Source organism: Semicossyphus pulcher, unplaced genomic scaffold, assembly GCF_022749685.1.
Source record: "Semicossyphus pulcher isolate SPU_LCO1_2020_fin unplaced genomic scaffold, fSemPul1.0.p SCAF_24, whole genome shotgun sequence".
NCBI classification, from domain to species: domain Eukaryota; kingdom Metazoa; phylum Chordata; class Actinopteri; order Labriformes; family Labridae; genus Semicossyphus; species Semicossyphus pulcher.
This window is the reverse complement of record NW_027211698.1, coordinates 6,961,735-6,983,086: the sequence shown is the minus strand read 5'-3', so window position 1 is coordinate 6,983,086 and position 21,352 is coordinate 6,961,735. Positions and strand designations below refer to the sequence as shown.

The 21,352-nt window shown below is 41.9% G+C and overlaps 1 protein-coding gene across 1 annotated transcript; it reads left to right on the top strand.

Annotated features, from left to right (window-relative positions):
• Nucleotides 1-2,012: 2,012 nt before the first annotated feature.
• On the top strand, nt 2,013-4,009 carry cunh8orf74 (chromosome unknown C8orf74 homolog). The gene is made up of 5 exons (XM_069675697.1): nt 2,013-2,060; nt 2,900-3,083; nt 3,216-3,439; nt 3,561-3,716; nt 3,797-4,009. The coding sequence occupies exons 1-5, from the start codon at nt 2,013-2,015 to the stop codon at nt 4,007-4,009; spliced, it is 825 nt and encodes a 274-aa protein (XP_069531798.1).
• The last annotated feature ends 17,343 nt before the right edge of the window (nt 4,010-21,352 follow it).

The window sequence follows — 21,352 nt, the reverse complement described above, 5'->3', positions numbered from 1 at the left end:
TTATCACATCAGTCAGACTCTGCTTCACTGCTTTACACGCTTAATGAGAGTGAGAGAAGAGTGGGTGTGGGCCTCAGAGAACTCAGGAAGTCAGGGATGAGTACTTTTTGTGCTGACAGAAGCATCAGAGAATTGGTTTCTGGGAAAATGTGAGAGCAACAGTGTGATATTAAAGGATGGGTGTCACTTTTCTTCCCCTATAAATGGAAACTAACTTAATACTGTGAGTGCTGAAGCATTATTGGTTCAGTTAGCAAGACAAAAGAAGATGACTAATAAAGAGATTATATTATGTGTCACCTAATTCTTAAGGTCCACTATCTCCTCTGTGCCTGCTCTATAATCCTGCTTCACTCTTATCCCTTAAACAGGTATGTGTGAGAGTTACCTCATCCTCACAACTGGATCACACGCACGGTAACAAAAACTGTTTCATATGCAATAAAATATACACCATACATAAACAACACAGGTGCGTGAAACAGCCAAAACAGCGGGTTTGGGAGTTTAAAGAAGCATGTTTGAAATGCAACAGGAGTTTGAGGGAAAATAATAAGATCAGTCTTACCGAGATGGAAGCATGCCGGGCGGAAGATTAATGGCCGAATATAGATCCAGAAGATCAAAAAGCTGATTCAGGTGGTAAGATGTAGAAGTCAGGCTACCTGCAGACCTACAGTGGGCACAGGCAGACGTATGGTGGACCGCTCAGTCTGAGACATCAGCAAACGCACTGCCCGTTCTGCTACCTAGCTCGTGGATATGAGACGCATGTTTAGACTCGCGTGAAGTCAGCAGCTTAAAGACCGGAAGTACGCTGATTTAGACTTTCAAATTAATGCGTCGCGACCGTGCTTTTCAATTTGTAACGGATATACAGTGATAGCATCTTTTTTAGAACGTGCCAAATGTTTAGAAATAATTATAACTCTGAATAGTGAACTCTCAATAAAAATTGAAAACATAATATGGAGACACTAATGTTAGAATTGTATTGTTTTCATTTGTTATAAGCCTACATTTTAAGATGATTTAGATTTTTTTTGTTGTTTTTTTTGCCATAAATATATGTACGATCCGCAATTCAGATTATGGAGATGACCAAAAACAAACAAAATTAAACAAAATTAAACAAGACAAGTCCACATAACTAACTAACTAACTAACTAACTAAATAAAGACCTTTATCATACTTTTTGGAAACATATATCCAGCGGAAATTCATCCTTTAGAAAGCTGAACCATAACGGACCAACACAAAAATGTATAGGCCTAAATAAGTTACCTCCCCTATTGATATGTTTTCATAGCTTATGCAACATTTTGGGTAACAAGTCCAGTTAAGTAATTTAACATTTACCAATCTAATGTCATTTGTAGAAAAATAATTTTCGAAAAAATATTTAAATTGTGCCTAATCCCGAGGTAATTAGGGTTGAAAAACAACCAAAACGGCGATTTTCTTAAAGAACCATAAGAGGGTTAGAATAGAGGCAGAGGAGAAGAAGACAATAAAACAAATGAGGAGGAGGAGGGGCGATAAGAAGAGAAGGAGTGGGATTCACGTTAAAGAGGATTACACCTGTCTGAGCCATCTGGGGCTCCGGACACATAAGCCTTCATCAGTCATCAGTTACCAACCTTTGTGTTCTCGACAAACAAACTTACAGACAGCACAATTAATGTCTGTCTGAGGTGGCTAGAGCCTTTGTAAATCATATTGTTGTAGCCTATAACTGTCAACAAAAAGCATCCGGAAACGCGGAAAAAGCTACAGGTGTCAGGTGAAGTCATATTGACAATAGTTACTATGAATTCCGAATACTTTAACGAGTCATTTAAATATGACATAATTCATTTTACAAGAAGTAATATGTCAGAAACCTTACTGCAACGGGTATGACACGTGACACGTAGTCAACCTCTGTCGTAATCGCGTTGACAGCGCCGCACGCCGCTCCTACGCGCCCGTCTCCAATGGCAACAAGACGCACTTGAGTCGTCTATCAAGGATGGATTCCCTAACAGAGAGTGAAATAGAACAGATAGCGAGACATAAGGTAGGCGGGCATTAAATTAACAATTGTGATTTTTAGCAGTGAGAAGAGACAGGCGTGTTGTTATGGTGCCTTCAAATGCTCCTAGTAATTTTACAACACGAACATAAGACAGCAAAAAATGAAGTAGGCTAAACCGACTGAAAGAGTTAGACGTCACGAACAGATGAATTCCCCCAGCCACTCTTTTTTCTAACTTAATTCTCTCTAGATATACTGTATATAACCAAATATTTCAATAAGAAGTTCTGAAAAATGTCTAAAAAAAGGATACGTTTTTAAATACTGTAGTGATGGCCCATCATGCCTTTGCGTCCTATGATGCTTTGTGCTGGACTGCATGTCTAGTTTGTTCAGTTGTTGTGTTGTTTTAAACATGTTAGTGTGGTTAGCATGTAGGTATTGTTTTGTTGGTAGTGTGTGCACGCAGAGGATGTTGTTTTTCTGTAATTTAATGCCATTTTATTTTAGTCTTTGGAGTGCACCATGATCGAGGGGGTTATTGAGATTTATACACCTATAACTCCAAAAAAAAACCCGATAACACGACCGTAAAGAACAAAATTTAATTCTTGTTGAAGCAATTATTACTACTGTATTGATACTTATCAAATTGTGTATCTTATTCCTCGTTAATTTATACAATGTACTATGTATCTCAGCGAAGGAATTCAAAATGAAATTAATGCTACTATAAACATTTGTGCTTTTCCTCCTGTTGGATGTAAAAATGTCCGCTGTCAAAATTTAAATGCACTACTTTTAGTTGTAATAGAGAGTTTAATCCTCTGTATAGCAACTTCATAACACACAAATGATGTGTGTTCTTGTGTCTGTTACAGAGGGAAGCTGGTGTGCAGAGGCTCAGCTGTCACTTCTCGTGGCCAGAGTTCTGTGATGAGCGGCAGCGCTTCCACCAGGAGTTTGTGTATGACGTCACCACGTACGCTGCAGCCTGTGGCTTCCCCTGGCCTGACGTGATCCGGACAGCTGTGATAGCAAAAAGCATCTTTCCTCAGCTGGAAGGTCAGAGCAAACACACAGTATAATGTACAGTGATGTTGAGATGTCACCCCATTCTGCTTGTTTGTGTCTGTGTTTTCACTACACAGGGCTTTAATGCAGTTTAGTGTAATAAACCTCTCTTTCATCATCCAGGTCTCGACATATCCAAACTACAGTCCTTATTAAGAGGTGCACTTTCCGAGGGTTTGCTAAACATAACGTCTGTCCAGCGGCACGAGTTCACCCACTACCTCACAAACACCTGCATCACTCGGCAAAGGCTTTTCCAGGCGGTGGTGGATGGAGCTGCCAACATGTCCATCACTCAGCTCGGCTTGGAGGTGCAATTGCCACCCACACCCTGTCCTCTAGCACAGGTAATAAAGAGGTGATAATCAGTGACTAATAACCAGGCAGCTAAAATTGGGCTATCAGTGATGCTGTAAGTGTAGCTTCAACAAGCTAAAGCATGGCTGTAACACTGTGCCTGTGCTCCAGGGAACTGATCTGCACGAGTGGGAGCATCAGCGTCGTCAAGCCGAGCTAATCTCAGCGTTACGACAGAAGGAGGAGGAGCTGAGGATGCTCAGAGACGGGTCAAGGGTCACTCTAAGGGAGGTCAATGTTCCTGATTATGAGGGACTGGATGAACAGGTAATAAATATAAAACCAGTGAGAGCATTTGGGAGTATCTTTCATGACCAGACTAGCATTGTGTCTGTGATCCTCTGCAGGGGGTTTTGGCGTTGGTCCGTACAGCATTGAGGGCGACAGAAGGGCAGATGCTGGCGAGTCTGACCCGAGAGACCTCCCTGCTCAGTGACATCCAGCAAATCAAACTGCAGCAGGCAGCGTTGGCCACAGGGAGGCTCCACAATCCTGTTCCCATCAACACTGGTCAAATCAGCTCAAACCTACAAGCACCAGCAAAGGCACTACAACACTAGTAAACTCAGAAACAGGACTGAAGGAGTAAGAGGTGTTCTTAAAGAGCTGGGTCTTTAGCTTCTTCTTAAAGGTGAAAGGGACTCTGCGGGCTGGGTTTGGTAGCTCGTTCCACCACAGGGGACGACTGAGGAGAAGAGTCCAGTTAGCGACTGTTGTGATGGGAGCACCAGGCGCCTTTCATTGGCAGAGCGTAGAGGGCGGGACGGAGTGTAGACCTGGATGAGGGCGTTCAGGTAGCAGGAGCTGTTTTTGTTGCTGTTTTGTAAGCGAGCGACAGGGTTTTGAATTTGAGTGTGACATAATGTTAACAATCCATTTATTGAGCAGCGTACAGGGAATGTTAAATGTCAGGTTAATTGTGAGGCTTGTGTGTGGTTACAAAGAAATCTCACTGGTACTGGTTTGGAAGTATTTATTTGAAATAATTATTTTGATTAGCCATGGAGATGACTGCTGATGTTGTCCCTGACATGTCTTGTAGCACATGAAGAACACCACATGGAGATGTTTAAAGGTTAAACACTTTATTTTCACTGGAGGGGGGCTTTAAAAACAGTATCCGTGTATGATAGCAGACACATACATATAGACGTGCTTTGTTGTTGGTCCTTAGTTGTAAATAACACAGTCATTTGTTGAAGGAAAATGGTGTTTACTCAAAATAAATCCGCCCGCCAGCCCTCAGTTTCCTGTGTAAGTGTGCTGTTTCACGCAGAGACGACTTCTATTTAGGACACAACAGCTACGAGCGATCATTTATTATTTCAGAAAGCCTCAGGCACCTCAGCACCAAACTAAACCACAGAACAAAGCCTAACATTATGGATGAATCATATATCTGTGTTGACTTAGAACAATTAGACAAACCATCAGGTTATCCTGGAGAAAGGAAGAGTACGGTAAAATGCCCACAAACTTTTCACACTCTGGAGCCCAACACAGCTGGACCTGCACGCTCAGGTAATCAACACATACACATATCAAAATACGACCTTCCTCTTCCTTATTGGTCGCATCAAACAGCCTGCAGACTGATATCTATGTCAAGGCCTCAGGCACTGTGGTCAGCTCCCCTTAGCCAACAGTGCTAATTTAATAAAGCTAATGCTAAGCTTAATCCAAAAGGCAACTGGACTTGGTTGAAGTTCTTGAAGACGTTTCACCTCTCATCTGAAAGGCTTCTTCAGTTGTAAACGGACCGGTGTACGTGTTGCTCCTCTAAAGTTTCCGTGTGAAGTATATGAAGTATATGAATCAGTGACAGACAGACAGACATATCCGCATCTTATTTCCCAAGCTTTGAACATCTCACGGAGCGCTGTTCAATCCATCATCAGGAAATGGAAAGAGAATGGCACAACTGCAAACCTACCAAGACACGGCCGTCCACCAAAACTCAAAGGCCGAACAAGGAGAGCACTGATCAGAGATGCAGCCAAGAGGCCCGTGGTGACTCTGGACGAACTGCAGAGATCCACAGCTCAGGTGGGGGAATCTGTCCACAGGACAACTAAGACCACAGATATGGAATATGAGAATTTAGGGGGACATGAATAATTAATCAAGCTTATCCGTGGCTATTTATACACAGTTCTTCTTACTTTATTTAGATTAATGGACGGTGGCATCTATAAATGTTGCATTACTGCCATCTCCTGGAAGGTGTTTGGTCCGTCCTGCATTTGTGAATTTTGTGACTCATTGTGGTGACACATATTAAGGTAGGCATGTCTCACAGTGATCCACAGTATAAGGCCCCTGAATATGTTTTATCTTGTTCTCACAGGATAATTATCTCGTTTCCTTCTCGTGTCTCTTATTAAAGTGAACATAAATGGTGTCATTCAAAGTTATGGAGTTTGATGTTCCACACCAGTATGGAATGGTACCAACATCTTAATGTGTTAATACCTTATGCATTAATGATCTGCCTGACATGAGCCCCTTGACCTCCTGACCTCCTTATATCCCACTTTTCGGCCCATCCGGTCGAGGCAGGCGGCTGTTCTGCTCGAGGGCTGTTAAAAGGACGTTTTTCCTTCCCAATGTACCAGCTCATGGTGGACTCATGTTGGTGTAACCCAGGTTATTTGCTAGTGCTTAAATTCATCTGTGTTGCCTAAACGCCTCTAGCGCTAGAATTTACCTGGGGTCCCTAAATGCATCGTACACAGACATGAGGCTTCTGCACCCCTGCACAGAGCGTCTCCCCTTGCCAGTGCAGCGCGACAATTCTAATGGTGGCAAGGAAGTATAATGTTTTACGTTGTTTAAGACAAAGTTGACTGGTTTGTAGCCAGAGGAAAAGACAGGAAACGGACAAGTTAAGAAGTAGCTGTCTCTGGGTGGAACTCCGACCGGCGTTTCCCTCCTAAACTTGTGAATTATCCCGGTGAGTTAGCCACGTCATGTGGGCAATTAGCATGAATTTGCCTGTTTAATATTAATGAGCTGCGTGTTATTTTACCTTGATATGTGTGATAAACAACGAAAACCAGTCAGGATGTAATGTACTGTGTGATGTGAAAAGTGTGTGAGGATAAACTAGCTTGTTGCTGAAGTTTAGCCGCTCGCTACTGTAGGCATTGTTGTAGCCTAAAAGCTAAACTAAATGCTATATGTACCCTTTGCCGTAGCAGCAGCCTAGCAAAAGGGGTGAGGCAAGTTGCGCATGGTTTAATACAAGGTTTAAGCTAATTCATGCATATGTTAAAAAGAGGGTTCATGCAAATGTGTGTGTGATTATAAAATATGAAAGGCCAAATATATATGTATAAGTTCATTTGTTTGTTGTTTTATTTTATAAGTTCTGTGGAGCTGTTTACCTACCACCTGGACTGTCATCTTCTATGCCCTCATCTTGTTGGGATGCTGATGTGTGGAGGACATCGCGTGCTGTTCCAAGGGCCGGTAGGAGCCATTAATGGAATCTTTGTAAGGAGAATCCGATTTTCTTAATTTTTTTCCTGAGATCTCAGAAATGTGTTTTTGTTCTTGGGCCCAAGACAGACAAAAAAACTGGAACTGATTTCAAAAGGGGACTTGAGTTGCCATACATTCAAAAGGAGGAACTTAAAGTAAGAAATAGAAGTGCAAAGGACTGCTAATTAATGCATTTTGGTCTAACATGGATACATTTAATTTGTGTGACACTTCCCAAGTCCTAATTTACTGCCATTCTGGGTAGAGATAGACCAATATGGTTTTTTCAGGGCCGATACCGATACCGATTATTAGTAGTCAAGGAGGCCGATAACCGATATTTGGAGCCGATATTCATTCGCAGTAAAAGTGAAAATATTGGTGTCAAAATTTTGAATAATACAAACTCCAACACTTAACTTTGTTTAAATGCCTTTAAGCATATGTTTATTAAACAAACAAACAAAAAGCGCAGGGAGTTCCCAGGGTCAGCAGCATCTCTTATAAAGTTAACTGAAAATTTAAATAAATAAGTAAATAACTTCCTGAAGTTTTATTAAGTATAAAATTGTTAAAACAAAGTTAAATACAATTTGCAAAGAAACGAACTCTTATCGGCCGTCAGATTAAAAAAAAAAAAAAAAAAAAAAAAGGTAGATGCCGATATGCGTCAAAATGCCGTATATCGGCGCCGATAATCGGTCTATCCCTAATTCTGGGTACATTTACTGAATACTAGACTAATTTTATTTCTTATTTTTTTTATTTGTATTTGGTCATTTAAGTTTTGCACCTAACAAGGGCTTTTGTCTTCTTGTTCTTTTGTGGATTTTGCCTTTGTTACCAGGGGAATTTGGTATTCGACGCAAGAAAAAAACTAAATAAGAGAATGCTTCACTAAATATATATTTTTTTCTATTTACTCTAAAGTCAGTGGTTGTGTGTGTTCTTGTGCGGACTGGAGGTCTTCTCTCTTTTTTGAACTTGCTACAGCCAATCTTCTCACCGAACTTAGTGATATTGATACGGGTTACATTGGGCCTCTGTCTAAATAACATAACAAAGAGTACGCTCTACACCTGTTCTTTTTGTAAAGTGTCTTGATTGATTGATTGATTGAAGTGACCCCAGCTTGACCCCCCTTAGATATTTAAGTGAATAAGAACCACCACATGCTTTTCAACACGGTTCAACATTTACTACAACTGACTTAGTGCAGACGTGTTAATGTAAACCCCATAACAATCATGGAACACATCCCCCTCCTGTCATTAAGATGAAGTTGTTGTCAGTTATAATGTTGCCCCTGCTTTAATAAAGCACACAAGGTGTTTGCAAGAAGGCCACCAGGTGGCACCAGATCACAAGGAATCCATGACAGGCAAACGGCTGCAAACAGCACTGCTAACTAAATCATATTATATGTATGTTATTGTATTTATATTATTGGAATTTTACCGTGTTAAATTAACAGTACATTCTAGTATTTGCATCCACATTTTTCAGTAACTTAACTTCTGAATGATGACCTTAAAAGTGTCCATTAAAAAGCAGAAAGACTGTTTTTATTATTATAATTTTCTTTTATCCCGTCTACCTTTGCATTCCAAGCTTTTGGATGGCAACCAAGGTTTTCCTTTCCAAACGCACAGAATGGGCCACACTGCACGTCTTATTGTTCGGTTGCTTAAATAGCCTCTGGTGTTTCTGCCATGTTGGAGGTCGGCCAAATATGTGTAAAAAATCCAGGCCTGTCTCGTTCATTGTTGCTTACAGCTTGAAATAATGGGACGTTTTTTTCCTGCTGTGACAGACTTGCTTCTCTACATGAGAAAAGAAATGTTATTCTTTATGAGTAAGAAGTAAATTATTATTATGTGTGTTAGTGATTGAAAGTTTTAAACACTGAATGACCGACAGTGCTTTTATATTTGGGCGCTTTGCTTCAGCAGTGACAGCATACTGTAACGACTTAGCTCTCGTGTCCAACTCGTCTCCTTTACAATCTCTGATTTCATTCTGAGTGTTTTTGTTGTTGTAGGTGCTGCACCCTTTAAAACGCCACCTTTGTAACTGCGGCGTTGAAAGAAGAAGACTCTTAAAGGCTCTTAAAAATCGTACATGATGTCAAAGTATGCAAATATTTGCCAGAAATGCTCATTCTGCTCTGGACAAAAAGCCATTGCACTCTCATCACTGTAGGGGCCTGGAGAAATACAATTTACTGAGCTTTGAGAATTTTTGATTATTTTCAAATTTGTGTCTGGTTATAAAATTTTAAATGGTTTGGCCCCTCCCCCTCTGCGCAACATTCGCTCAGTAAATTCTATTAGATCCTCAAGAACATCCTCTACAAATGATTGTGCGATACCATTTCGCTGCACTGCTTTTGGGCAATCAGCTTCTTCTGTAAAAGCCACAAATCAGTGGAACACCCTGCCTGATGCGGTGAGGAGCTGCAGCTCTATCAGCATCTTCAAAAGTCTGTTAAAAGCTGCTCAGCTCTGCACTCACTGACCTGGCTTGATTTTATTTGACAAGCATGCATTTAGGATGTGCTGCTCTGTGTGTAGCTTTGCATTTTTGGTGTGTTCTGTCTCGTGTGACTTTGTCGTAGGCTTTACTCTGTACTGTTTGTTGTTGTCCTGTTTTTCCTTTTGTGTTGACCTGCCGAGGGACTACAGATGCGAATTAGCTTAAAGCTATAATCTATAATCAAATGGTGACATTTATGTTTTAAACTGTACTAGGGATAGACTGATTATCGGCCGGGCCGATTATCGGCCCCGGATATTCGGCATTTTGACGCATATCGGCATCGGCCTTTTTTTTTTTTATCCCACGGCCGATAAGAGATCAATTTAAAACTGGGTTCTTTTGGCTCTGATGCATATGCTTAAAGGCATTTAAACAAAGTTAAGTGTTGGAGTTTGTATTCAAAATTTTGACGCCAATATTTTCACTTTTACTGCAAATGAATATCGGCTTCAAATATCGGTTATCGGCCTCCTTGACTGCTAATAATCGGTATCGGTATCGGCCCTGAAAAAACCATATCGGTCTATGTCTAAACTGTACATGGTCCCTTTTAAATAAAATACAATAATTAAATAAAATGGAAAGTGGCCTAGTCAGTGTAGATACATCTGGAATATTATTATTGATATAACATGTAAGCAGCATTTTAACTGTATAAATGTGGAGCTAATTTTAATTAATTAGCATAATTATGGATATTGTAGTCTTTATATTTTCTAAAGAAAGACTAGAAACACTCACAGACCACTTCTATAGGTACAACTGTACAATGTCATGTAATCGCAGATCCGCCATAATGCTAATTTTGCTTTTAATTTCTAATTTTTCACACAGTCACAAAATAGTTAAATAATTCATATTCTACCCCCCTCATATTAAAAAATGGGGTGGTTAAAATATTTTCACAATCTGTATATTACACACGTATTTAAATGAATACCTTTTAGACAGTGTCAATTAAAAGTAAACATGATTTCAGTTGGAAGGGAAGAGCTGTAAGTATACCTAAATGAAGTGGCCAGTGTGTATATGTCTTAAAAGTAACGAGTAAATACAGCTGCGAAATAAATGTTGTTGGGTAAAAAATTGCAACAGCAAAATTCAAAACATAAAAAAGCGTAAGAGGGAACACTCTGATTGGTCACTTTGCCAAATATATAGCAGCTTCTCTGTTAATTGGAAGCTCTATATCTCTTCCAGGGCCCTCCCTGTATTACCACTCACATGTGATTTCATTACAAAAAATGTATGTAAATAATTCTTCTGAGAAAATAATCATTTATATTGTCCTGAATAAGCTCAGCCAGCGTTCAGTCAATGCTCTACTTATTTGCCATCATGACTCCGGCCACTAATGGGATTTTAGTCCGGCCTATTTATCGCCATTAGGGAATTGAGGCTACATGCGGCGGGTGAGGGGTTAATTAGAAACAGCTGAAGGGGTCAGAGGTGTGTGTATACGTCTGTGCGCACATGTGATCATAATAGGGAGTGGGAGATTTATCCGCCGGCTGTGACACAGGGACAAATAGTGCTGATAGGTGAAGGCCTCTCGGCGCGGAGTCCGGCCCGGATGACGAATAGCCTGTGTGTGCCTGTGTGGAAAATAGGATGGCGAACCGTATTCACTTATCACTGAGTCAGGCCCTTCCTCGAATCCGCTCTTGACATCCACGCGGGGTCCCATTGGCTTCTCTCACTCGCTCCTCTTGTTTTGTCCTTGCATCTCTCTTTTCTTTTATCTATCTTTCTTCCCCCCGCCCGCCCGCCTCCATCCCCTCTCCTCCAGCGCTCTCAACAGTATCTCCCCAGCCTCTCAGCTTCCCATATTACACTGCCAGATAAGAGAGGAGAAGCCCCCGACTGACAGGAACCCCAAATTAATTTACAAGCAATGATGCCGTTCCTGGGCTGATAGAACAGTCTTTATACAATATGAAGGGATAGGGAGTGACGCCTCGGAGCCTCCACTGGGGACGGAGTGCGACTGTGCTATCTTTGTAATTATAGGGAAGAGACCTTGATCCTTCTGTCTCTCTCTGTCTCCTATGGTTTCCTTTTTTCTCAATAAATATTGTAGAAAGAACCCCGGAGACAAATCCGAGCTTCCTGCTATAGATGAAGAAATCAGCACTTTTCGTCATGTTTCTTTATTCCGCCGGTTTATATCACACATGATTTCTTTATGCACGAGTATGAATCTGAAAGGAGCTGGTTTTTAAGAAGACACTTGTGCCACAGTTGTTCCGTCCTCCTCGGGTCTCCCACTGCTGTTACTTTCAACACCTATTGCACGATTCGCCACAGCTCTGTGGCCTAACAGGCTTAGCACGCCAGAGAATCTACAGATATGTAAGTGGATTAAGGAAACGGGGCTATATAGCATTCATTAGCCACCGCTAACAGCTGAAAAAGCTCCTATCTATTACACCGCTATTACGCCGCATTTTTCTGGTGTACATGCTTCAATGTCCAATAAAAATCACTCCAAAATGAAGAAATAATAAAGGGAGTCTCATGGTTTGCTTGAACACAGCTGGCGTCTACTTAAAACAATATTTAATCCTACATAGGATGATCATACAGTCTAAGGGCCCGTTCAGACAGAACGCGTTTTAGCGACTTTTTTGTCCTTTTGCGCTGCAGAGCGCATCACGTTTTTCAGGAAACGCTCCGAGCGCCTCGAGTTGAAAAAACTTCAACTCAAAGCAGAAAAGCACCCGACGTCATGGGCATTTTTTCTGACTGTCCAGTCGGATGAAAGGAGGGGCGGGCCTTCTGTCAGTTTACAATATAACAGTAAGGTTAATGACAGCTAATGATTCAGTGGTTGCCTCGAAAACAGTAGGAAAAAAAGGCGCAACGAGCTGCTCTTTTTTTAACCGTGGCTTCAACAAAAAAGGCAGTGCGTTGCGCCTCGTGTTTTACAGCCTTGCAAAACACGTTCTGTCTGATCGGGCCCTAAGGCGTACTGAATATCCTTTTTTCTTTGCCCCTAGAACTTACAAAGAAATTGGGCGTTTTGCTTTCAAATTTAAAGCTCCATCTGATATAGCGCTTTTCTGGTCTTTACGACCACTCAAAGCTGCTTTAACACACTCACATTCACACACTGATGGCAGAGGCCTAAGTGCCAATCTCCAATCAGATCTATGCCCATTCTTACCTCATGGAGCAATTCAGGGTTCAATGTCTTGCCCAACACTTCAACATGTGGCCGTAGCAATCAGGGATCGAACCCCCAGCCTCCCGCCTGAGAGACGACCGACTCTGCCGCTGAGCCACAGCTGCCCCCAAACTACCAACTTCACTTTCATCTGTTTCAGGCATCTCTCTTCAATCATCAACAAACAACCTGCTCCTGCTTCTGATTATACTCGAGCAGTTCAAATGATGTATCTCCAATTTGTCATCAGATGTTTACAAATGTATATATTATAGCTCTGTATAGGTATGTGTAAAATCATCTACTGTATGTATTTGGATATGTCCTGGGTGTGGGAGTGGCCTAGGAGAGCTTTTGTATGTGTGTGAGTGTGTTGTCTTGCCTCATGTCCTGTATCTTCTGTTTATTTGTGTTTGAAAATGAGATGGTTTATCTCAAGGAGTTTATCCTTCTAATAAACTTCATAGGTTTATAATGTCCATACCAGTGATGTTGTTGTTGTATGGACATGACCGGAGTCAGACTAGCCTCTTGAATCTGATTGCTTGACTCTACTCTACAACACCAAAGTTTAAAGTCTACCTTGGATACCACTGACTTGTTACCTTCCTATTCTCAAAGATCAGTGGTGTACTCGGGGGGTGCCCTCATGGATGCCCATGCCCTCTCAAAAATTAGTTGGCCTCCACACACTCCTATGTGTGAGACAATGTACCCTCATGGTATGACTTTATAGTTAAAAAGGCTCACGTTGTTTTGCACCTTTCTGCGCTCTGGTGCCCCATGGCATACAGCGGGTGCCCCTTTTTATTTTGCCCCTGCCCCTAAAACAGCATGAGTATGCCACTGTACAAGATTATAAGAAGCGTGTATTGAATCCACTTGTTGTTCAGATAAACAATCTGACCCACTTATTATCTCTATCTATAGTAATGGGAGCTTTAGAGTCCGAATAAGAAGTTTAGGACTAAGATCTAACTTGGGACTTAGTGGTCTTGCCTTGAGAGTTCATAGACGAGACTGGAGACCAACTTTTTTCCTGACCTGCCTTCTTTTTGGTACTTCCTCCCACAGTCCAAAGACATGCTCGTTGGGTAAAAGCTTGTCTGTCTCTATGTGTCAGCCCTGTGATTGACTGGCGATCAGTCCAGGGTGTAACCCCGCTTCTCGCCCAATGACAGCTGGGATAGGCTCCAGCCCGCCCGCCACCCTGAACATGTGAATGTGCCTCAAACAACAGCCTGAGTTGCAAATAAAAGAAGACAAAGGAAACAGTAGCATGTTCAGGTTAAAGTAGTGGCCCATCATTTAGCCTGCTGATAGACACATAACATTCACACGATAGTGGGTGTCCTTCCAAAAGCCCAGGAATGGATTCATTCACATAGTTTGGCTTCTAAATGCTTTGTGAGCTGTCAGATGGGTCATTTGTATAAGCCAGCGTTTTTGGGCAGCTGCATGCAGTTACACAGTGCTGCCCTGATGGCAGTCCAGCAATCCGACACAGACAAAGCTGATTTAGGTCCAGTTAACACGGTGATGTTGGATTCCCAGCATTATCGGCTCTGGCTCGGTGTAATGACAAGCCCTCAACAAAAAGGACAAAGGTTAACCGGGACGTGAAAGTAGTTTCTTTTTCTCTTCACCTTGGGTTTTAGTTTTGTGCTGTGACCTTTTAACCTCCGTTATTTGTCCGTGCGCTCACAACACGGCACGAGGGAGCCCGGGATTGACGTCGTGAAGCAAACGGTCGCAACAAAAGACCACAGGGCTAACACAGCTACCGCGGAGACTTTGCAGCAGCCAGCTTGTGCTTACGCGCCGCCCGGCTCCTCGCAGAGAGGGAGAAGTGTAAATCCAAAGCTGAAAACTCCATTAGGCCGAGTCAGTCATGCATCCGTGTGCTCCAGTGCCAGACAGCTCTGTAAATCAGCTTCCCTTTTTCTAGCTCCACTGAAGAAAACAATATGGGTAGTGTCTGGGTACTGAGCATCGGGTCCTTTGGCTACACACACACACATATACACACACACCCTAGGGGCCTGGCTGCTACAGAGCGAGACCAAATGCTCTGATCCAGGTTGAACTAACCACTGACATGTGCACCTGTCAGACATGGGCTGCTGAAGGTGTGTTTGCATTTCTGTGTACATACAGTTTAGTGTGTGTGCCGCTCTCAAGCGTGTGTGCTCAAACTTGGTGAGTATTTTATCCTGTAAAGAAAGAACATCTGATATATGTTTAATATCAGTGTTTGTTCTTCGGCCTTTTTACTGACAATAATTTGAACTGTGCGACCCAATATCTCCTCTCTCTCTCTTACACACACACACACACACACGCAAACACACAGACTGTAAAGTAAACGGATTTGGAGTGTGTCCACCAGTCCAAATCTGTTGGCCAGTTAAGACTGACTGAGGCCTAGCAGGTGCTAGACACTTGTCTGTGGAATGTGGAGGGCCAGACCTCGGACCTCCCACCAGGACTGAGCTTCCTCTATGCTGCATGTGTGTGTTTGCGTGTGTGTATATGTGTTACATGTGGGGGACACATGGGGGGTGGTCACCACCTGCTCTCAACCTAATTTCAGTTTTTTTTTTCGTCTTCTCAGGACTGAAATATTTCATTGCACTCCCTCGGGTGTGAATGTAAAGTAGAAATTTCCTGCAAACGCTCCTGAAAATTTAAACTGTTTGAAGAGCATTAATATCTTTGAAAAAGCAGGAGGTGTAAGTTCAATAAATTGATGATGTCATGGTCATGTGGGCCTGAAGCCAATCCCAGCTGTCATTGGGCGAGAGGCGGGGTACTTCCCAGTCAATCACAGCGCCACCAATTAACCTAGCTTGCTCGTCTTTGTACTTCAGGAGGACATGCAAACTTACGCAAAGAAAGGCCTGCTGGTGCCAGCCTGACAGCCTCACAGCGCCGTGATTGCTGTGAGGCGCTGCCAACTGCTGTAATCAATCAAGAAACGATATCAATCCCAGGCTGACCACATTTTAAGCACTGTACAAGGTGATGTTATCGTTGGTTAGCTTAGGGGTTAAGCTGTTAGCTTTGTTGTTAGCAAATGTTAGCTTTCAAATGCAATTTCTGGAATCTTCCAAACAATTTAAAGAGACAGTAACGTGATGTGTGTAAATGTTTGACCCACAGATCACAAGTCTTTACAATTAAGAAATGAGGGGAAAAAATGAACCAACTTTTTCCATGTGGTTTCCTCTAAAATGTTCGTTGTGCTGTGCCTTGAAGCACTTCCTGACTGTGATGTAACAGAGGGTCAAATGACGCTCCCTTCACCTCCAGGGAGTGCACAGGTAGACCTCCACGTGTCTGTGAACTCACCTGAAGATAAAGCATCTTCAAGAAAAGCAGGGCGGTCGGCAGCAGAGGATGTAGGCTCTCCATGTTGTTAATAATATATTTAAAACAAAATAAATGTACGTGTAAAATATATTAAACCGTATTCATTTTAATGTATCTGTTGTTAGTATCAAATCAAAACAAGCTTGTATCACAGCATCGAAATGTACAGGGTTTATAGGGTTCCACACGACCAAAACCTAGACCCCCCATTTGGTTGCATAATGAGAATAATGAAAGACTGCTTTCCATACCTTGTTTCACACAAAGCGGTACATGAAACAAGGAAAAATCACGTCAACATTTTTGGTGAATCTGTCTGCAAAGGTGATTATTTTGCAGACTATAATCGTACCATCAAAATCTGTAATCATTGCATCCCTGTTCAGAGTTCTAATTTCTCTGTACTGCGCTCTCTCCGTCTCCTCTCTCTCTCGTTTCTTCTGGAAACCTTTGTTTACCTTGCAAACTATTTTGTTTTTTTTTTAACTTTTTCTACGTTTTCCATCTTGTACGATTCTATTATTGCATATTTTAATGACTTTGCCCACCATTGTGAACATGTTTCTTTAAATATATTTGTTGAACAGATGTATTTTATGAGGTGTGTGGCAGTTTGAGACTTCTTCTTTCAGCAGATACAATGGCGGTGTCAAACACACTTATGGAGTAAATAAAAATGAATACAAAAAAAGTGGTTAGTGGGGTAACAATAAAAATATTAAAAACAAATGAGTGCAACAACTCAGCGTCTGGGAGCCATTCATAGAAAAGTTCCAGGAACTAATAAGAGAGTTGTACGAGTGTGGGACTCTGTGACTGGGTAATACAATGTTATTGAGAAATGTTAATAATTAACACTATAAAATGAAGCTTAATAATGTTACAACACACTGCCTGTGAATCAGCAGACAACCATTGTGCATGCTGTCTCCAGTGTCTGTAATGTAGATAAATGCTACCTACACTAGTGTGTCCAAACTTTTGACTGGTAGTGTACCTGCTCTTTGTTGCCCCTATGGACAGCAATTACGAGCAATAATGACCTTTTCATGGTCTGCTGTCTAAGTAGGTCACAACCTTATAGTACCCCCACCAACAGTTCCCGTATCCTCATCAAACACAAGATAATGAGGAAAGTGTGGTGGGTGTTGATGCGTTGTATTTTTGTGGGAATCATGAATGAGTGCTTGGAACTATCTCCGGGATATTCATAAGTAAGATAAGATTGACCAGAGCAAAACACACGGTAGATCCAACCGGAAATCAATAAAGCTAAAGGGTTGACCTCCTGATTTATTTCTCTTCCTCTTACCCTACTTCTCTCTTTTGTCCTTCCTCTTATATTTTTTCCGGTGTCAAAATGAGTGATGGTGGCCAGCAGAACTGGGTGTCCGGCTATATACCTTCAACAAATGGCTGCGGCCTGCTCGGCCAGGCCTTGGACTGACAGAAATCAATATTTCAACCATTTAAAATCTATCAAAAGAGGGTTTTTTGAGAGCGCTTCTTCCTCCTGCATTCCCTTTCATCCACCAGCAACCAACCCCCCTCCAACATACGATGCCACAAACACTGAATCAGACACTTTGTAGTTACAACCAGCAATCAATAAGCCAGCACCTTCACAGATCTTAACCGCGCTTGCCTCGGATCGGTGATGGATGGAGAGGAAGGCCGCGATTCGTTTTGTCAGGCCATTACGCCGGCAAATTCTGTCCACTTCATCCTGCAGACGATCATTTTTCACACTTCATGAGAAGCAGAGAAGGAGGAGAGGGAAGGCGAAAGAAGAGAGGAGTGGCACACAAAGGAATAGCAGACAGAAAGAGAGTTAACCAAATGGGAAGAAATTAAGAATATAGGAAAGAATTGAGAGGGGAGGAGGAAACAAGAGTGATGAGGGCAGAGACAGCAGGGATGAAGACCAGACTGAGTGGCTCCTGTACAATGGAAAAGAGGACAAAGACGCACTACGTGACACAAAGATTACTTTTACTTCTACGGGCTGTGGCAACAAGCTTTGAATTTATGGAAACCTCTCTAAGCCGTGTGGAAGAAGAGCACAAAAGGGTGTTTGTTAGCTCTAAACAAGACAACAGAGAGCCTGACTGTGTTTATGCTGTGTGCAACCAAATCAGTCAGGGGGGAAATTGATTTTTTTCCCCCTCCTCGTTGAGAGCATTTTATTGCTATAATGCACACAAGGGCAAAGTAACCATGAACAAGTCCTACTAGTCAAACATATTATGTTTACAAAACAGCAAAGTGGTAAATTAGTTAAGCTAAGGCTTCCAAAATATTCTGCTATTACTTTCCATCATGTTGGATTATCATAGTACTACCGATAGAATCCTTTCTCCCTTCATGCCTTTCCTAACCTTCTGTCATCTCCTACCTTTCCCTTCCTCCCTCTCTTGGCGCGGCTCCCCAAGACCGAAGGTGTTCTTGTTGGATCGGTCTTGCCTCGGAAAACAAGCGACAGCTGCTGTGTGTGTGTACGCTCGCGTGTGTGTTCGTGCCGCCGTTCTTCGTGGTCTCGGCCCATATGTTGGCCCTCACCTGCTGGTGGCTGAGGATTATGAGCTACAAGCCCTTATTAAAACTGGATTTGTTTACCCTCCTGCTTGCGAAAGGCGACAACAAAAACAGTATGACCCATCCAACGCTGGGCCGACCGTGAGAAACGTGGTGAACCCAGCCAGCCAGGGGTAGAAATGTAGTAATGACGCTAGCAGCTCATTTGTGAACTGATAATATTTTCAAAATATTTCTTGTGAAAACATATTGAACAGGATTTAAGAGGATAAACAATTGATGATGGTAGCAGCTTGCCTGTATTGGTTTCACTATTTTAATCATAAATTAAAAATCAATCGTAATATTTATTTTCTCTTCACCTGGCCTAGCTGTGCTAAAGAAAAAAATACTCTCAGCACAGCTAGCTAACTGGTAGGCTACAGCTGTACTTTTGGAGAAAAACCATGGCCACTGTCGGAGTTGGCGAAACAACCACAACCAATTCAACAACGCCCTGTTTCCCTAAGCAGGGTTGCCAGGTCAGTGTGACAGAACCAGCCCAATGGCCAGTAAAAATCAGCCCAATGGCCATTAAGAATCAGCCCAATGGCCAGTAAAAACCAGCCCGATGGCCATTAAAAACCAATGGCCAGTAAAAATTAGCCCGATGGCCATTAATAACCAATGGCCAGTAAAAACCAGCCCGATGGCCATTAAAAACCAATGGCCAGTAAAAACCAGCCCAATGGCCAGTAAAAACCAGCCCGATGGCCAGTAAAAACCAGCCCGATGGCCATTAAAAACCAGCATGATGGCCAGTAAAAACCAGCATGATGGCCATTAAAAACCAGCCCGATGGCCAGTAAAAACCAGCATGATGGCCATTAAAAACCAGTCCAATGGACAGTAAAAACCAATGGCCATTAAAAACCAGCCCGATGGCCATTAAAAACCAGCATGATGGCCAGTAAAAACCAGCACAATGGCCATTAAAAACCAGCCCGATGGCCAGTAAAAACCAGCATGATGGCCATTAAAAACCAGTCCAATGGACAGTAAAAACCAATGGCCATTAAAAACCAGCACAATGGCCATTAAGAACCAGCCCGATGGCCAGTAAAAACCAGCATGATGGCCATTAAAAACCAGTCCAATGGCCATTAAAAACCAGCCCGATGGCCATTAAAAACCAGCCCGATGGCCATTAAAAACCAGCACAATGGACAGTAAAAACCAGCCCGATGGCCAGTAAAAACCAGCATGATGGCCAGTAAAAACCAGCATGATGGCCATTAAAAACCAGCCCGATGGCCATTAAAAACCAGTCCAATGGACAGTAAAAACCAGCCCGATGGCCAGTAAAAACCAGCATGATGGCCATTAAAAACCAGTCCAATGGCCATTAAAAACCAATGGCCATTAAAAACCAGCCCGATGGCCATTAAAAACCAGCATGATGGCCATTAAAAACCAGTCCAATGGACAGTAAAAACCAGCCCAATGGCCATTAAAAACCAGCCTGATGGCCTTTAAAAACCAGCCCGATGGCCATTAAAAACCAACCCAATGGTTAAAAACCAGCACAACAGCCAATAACACCAGCCCAATAGTAGAACTCAAAATATGCCCCTGCCAAACCATATACACTGCTTTTAAAGTCCAACAGCATTGCTGTCATTGCCAAATGCATTATAGAATACACAGATGAATTAAATCAGACAGTCATAACCAGTTCTCTCTCCTCCTTATCACATCTTATCATGGTGCTTCACTATACTGATACACCTTTGGGCTTTCAGATGGGACGTGGTGTGTGTGCCGCTTGGTTCAGCGCAGCACTGCGCAAAACTTCATCTAGGTTGGCAATTGGAATCAATGAGTTCAGGGTGGAGTTGCAGGGGTGAAAGCCCCTTTATCCTGTTAATTCACAACATTTTAATAATATACTCACAACACGTGTAAATACACATATCACAACAAATATGTACTTAATGAATTTAAATTATTTCAGCTTACCTGTTTGACATGTCATTTGCATGCAGAATACCCAACCAGCGGGAAAATGGCAGACTTGGCAACACTGCCCTAAAGTCACCTGCATGGCAACATTTTGCCCTTGAGTTCTATAAAGGAAGTACACCTAGTTTAAAAAAAAACTAGAGTTTGTACACTATGCTCAAAGCAATATACGCCACCAAAACATGACAAATATGTGAAAAAAATGTTTGAAGTAAAAAACACAAATCCAATGTTGACCTTCATTGAAAGTCATGTCCAATCCTCGATGAGGAAAACTGTGAGACCTGTATTTGCATGTAAACATTCAGCAATTAATTTGTTTAACGCCAAATCACAACATGTCATGTTAATACATAGAGCTGGTCCGAACTGTACTCTTTATAATATTATTACAGAGGCCAAATAATTCCACCACGAGCAGGTATGTATCAACGGCAGGAAAAAACAGAAATCAAGCAGAACCACGTTGACCCAGCTGTCCTCACTGGGTGGTTTAAAACACAGGAGACAGACAGAGAAGCAGAGCAACAACAATAAAACTGATGACAGCTACAATATAAGAATAGAAATATGACTAAAATCATAAATAGAAACGCTGATCCTATCAATAAAAAATATATAACTAATCAAATTTGACTATTATAATAATTCAATTAATTAAAAAGGCTTGATTGGCACTAAAGTGGCAGCACAATTCGATCAACATTTCATCAATAAACAACACTACTATAGCCGATGTCGCCGAAATTAGATCAATATTTCAAAGCTTCCATAACAATGTTTAATGTGAACGTTTTAGCTGAATAAC

Excerpts from the sequence above, each read along its gene's own strand:
- cunh8orf74 (XM_069675697.1), top strand. The coding sequence starts at position 2,013 with ATGGATTCCCTAACAGAGAGTGAAATAGAACAGATAGCGAGACATAAG. Across the intron at positions 3,440-3,560 it reads CACCCTGTCCTCTAGCACAG|GGAACTGATCTGCACGAGTG; the intron begins GTAATAAAGAGG and ends CCTGTGCTCCAG. Across the intron at positions 3,717-3,796 it reads ATGAGGGACTGGATGAACAG|GGGGTTTTGGCGTTGGTCCG; the intron begins GTAATAAATATA and ends GATCCTCTGCAG.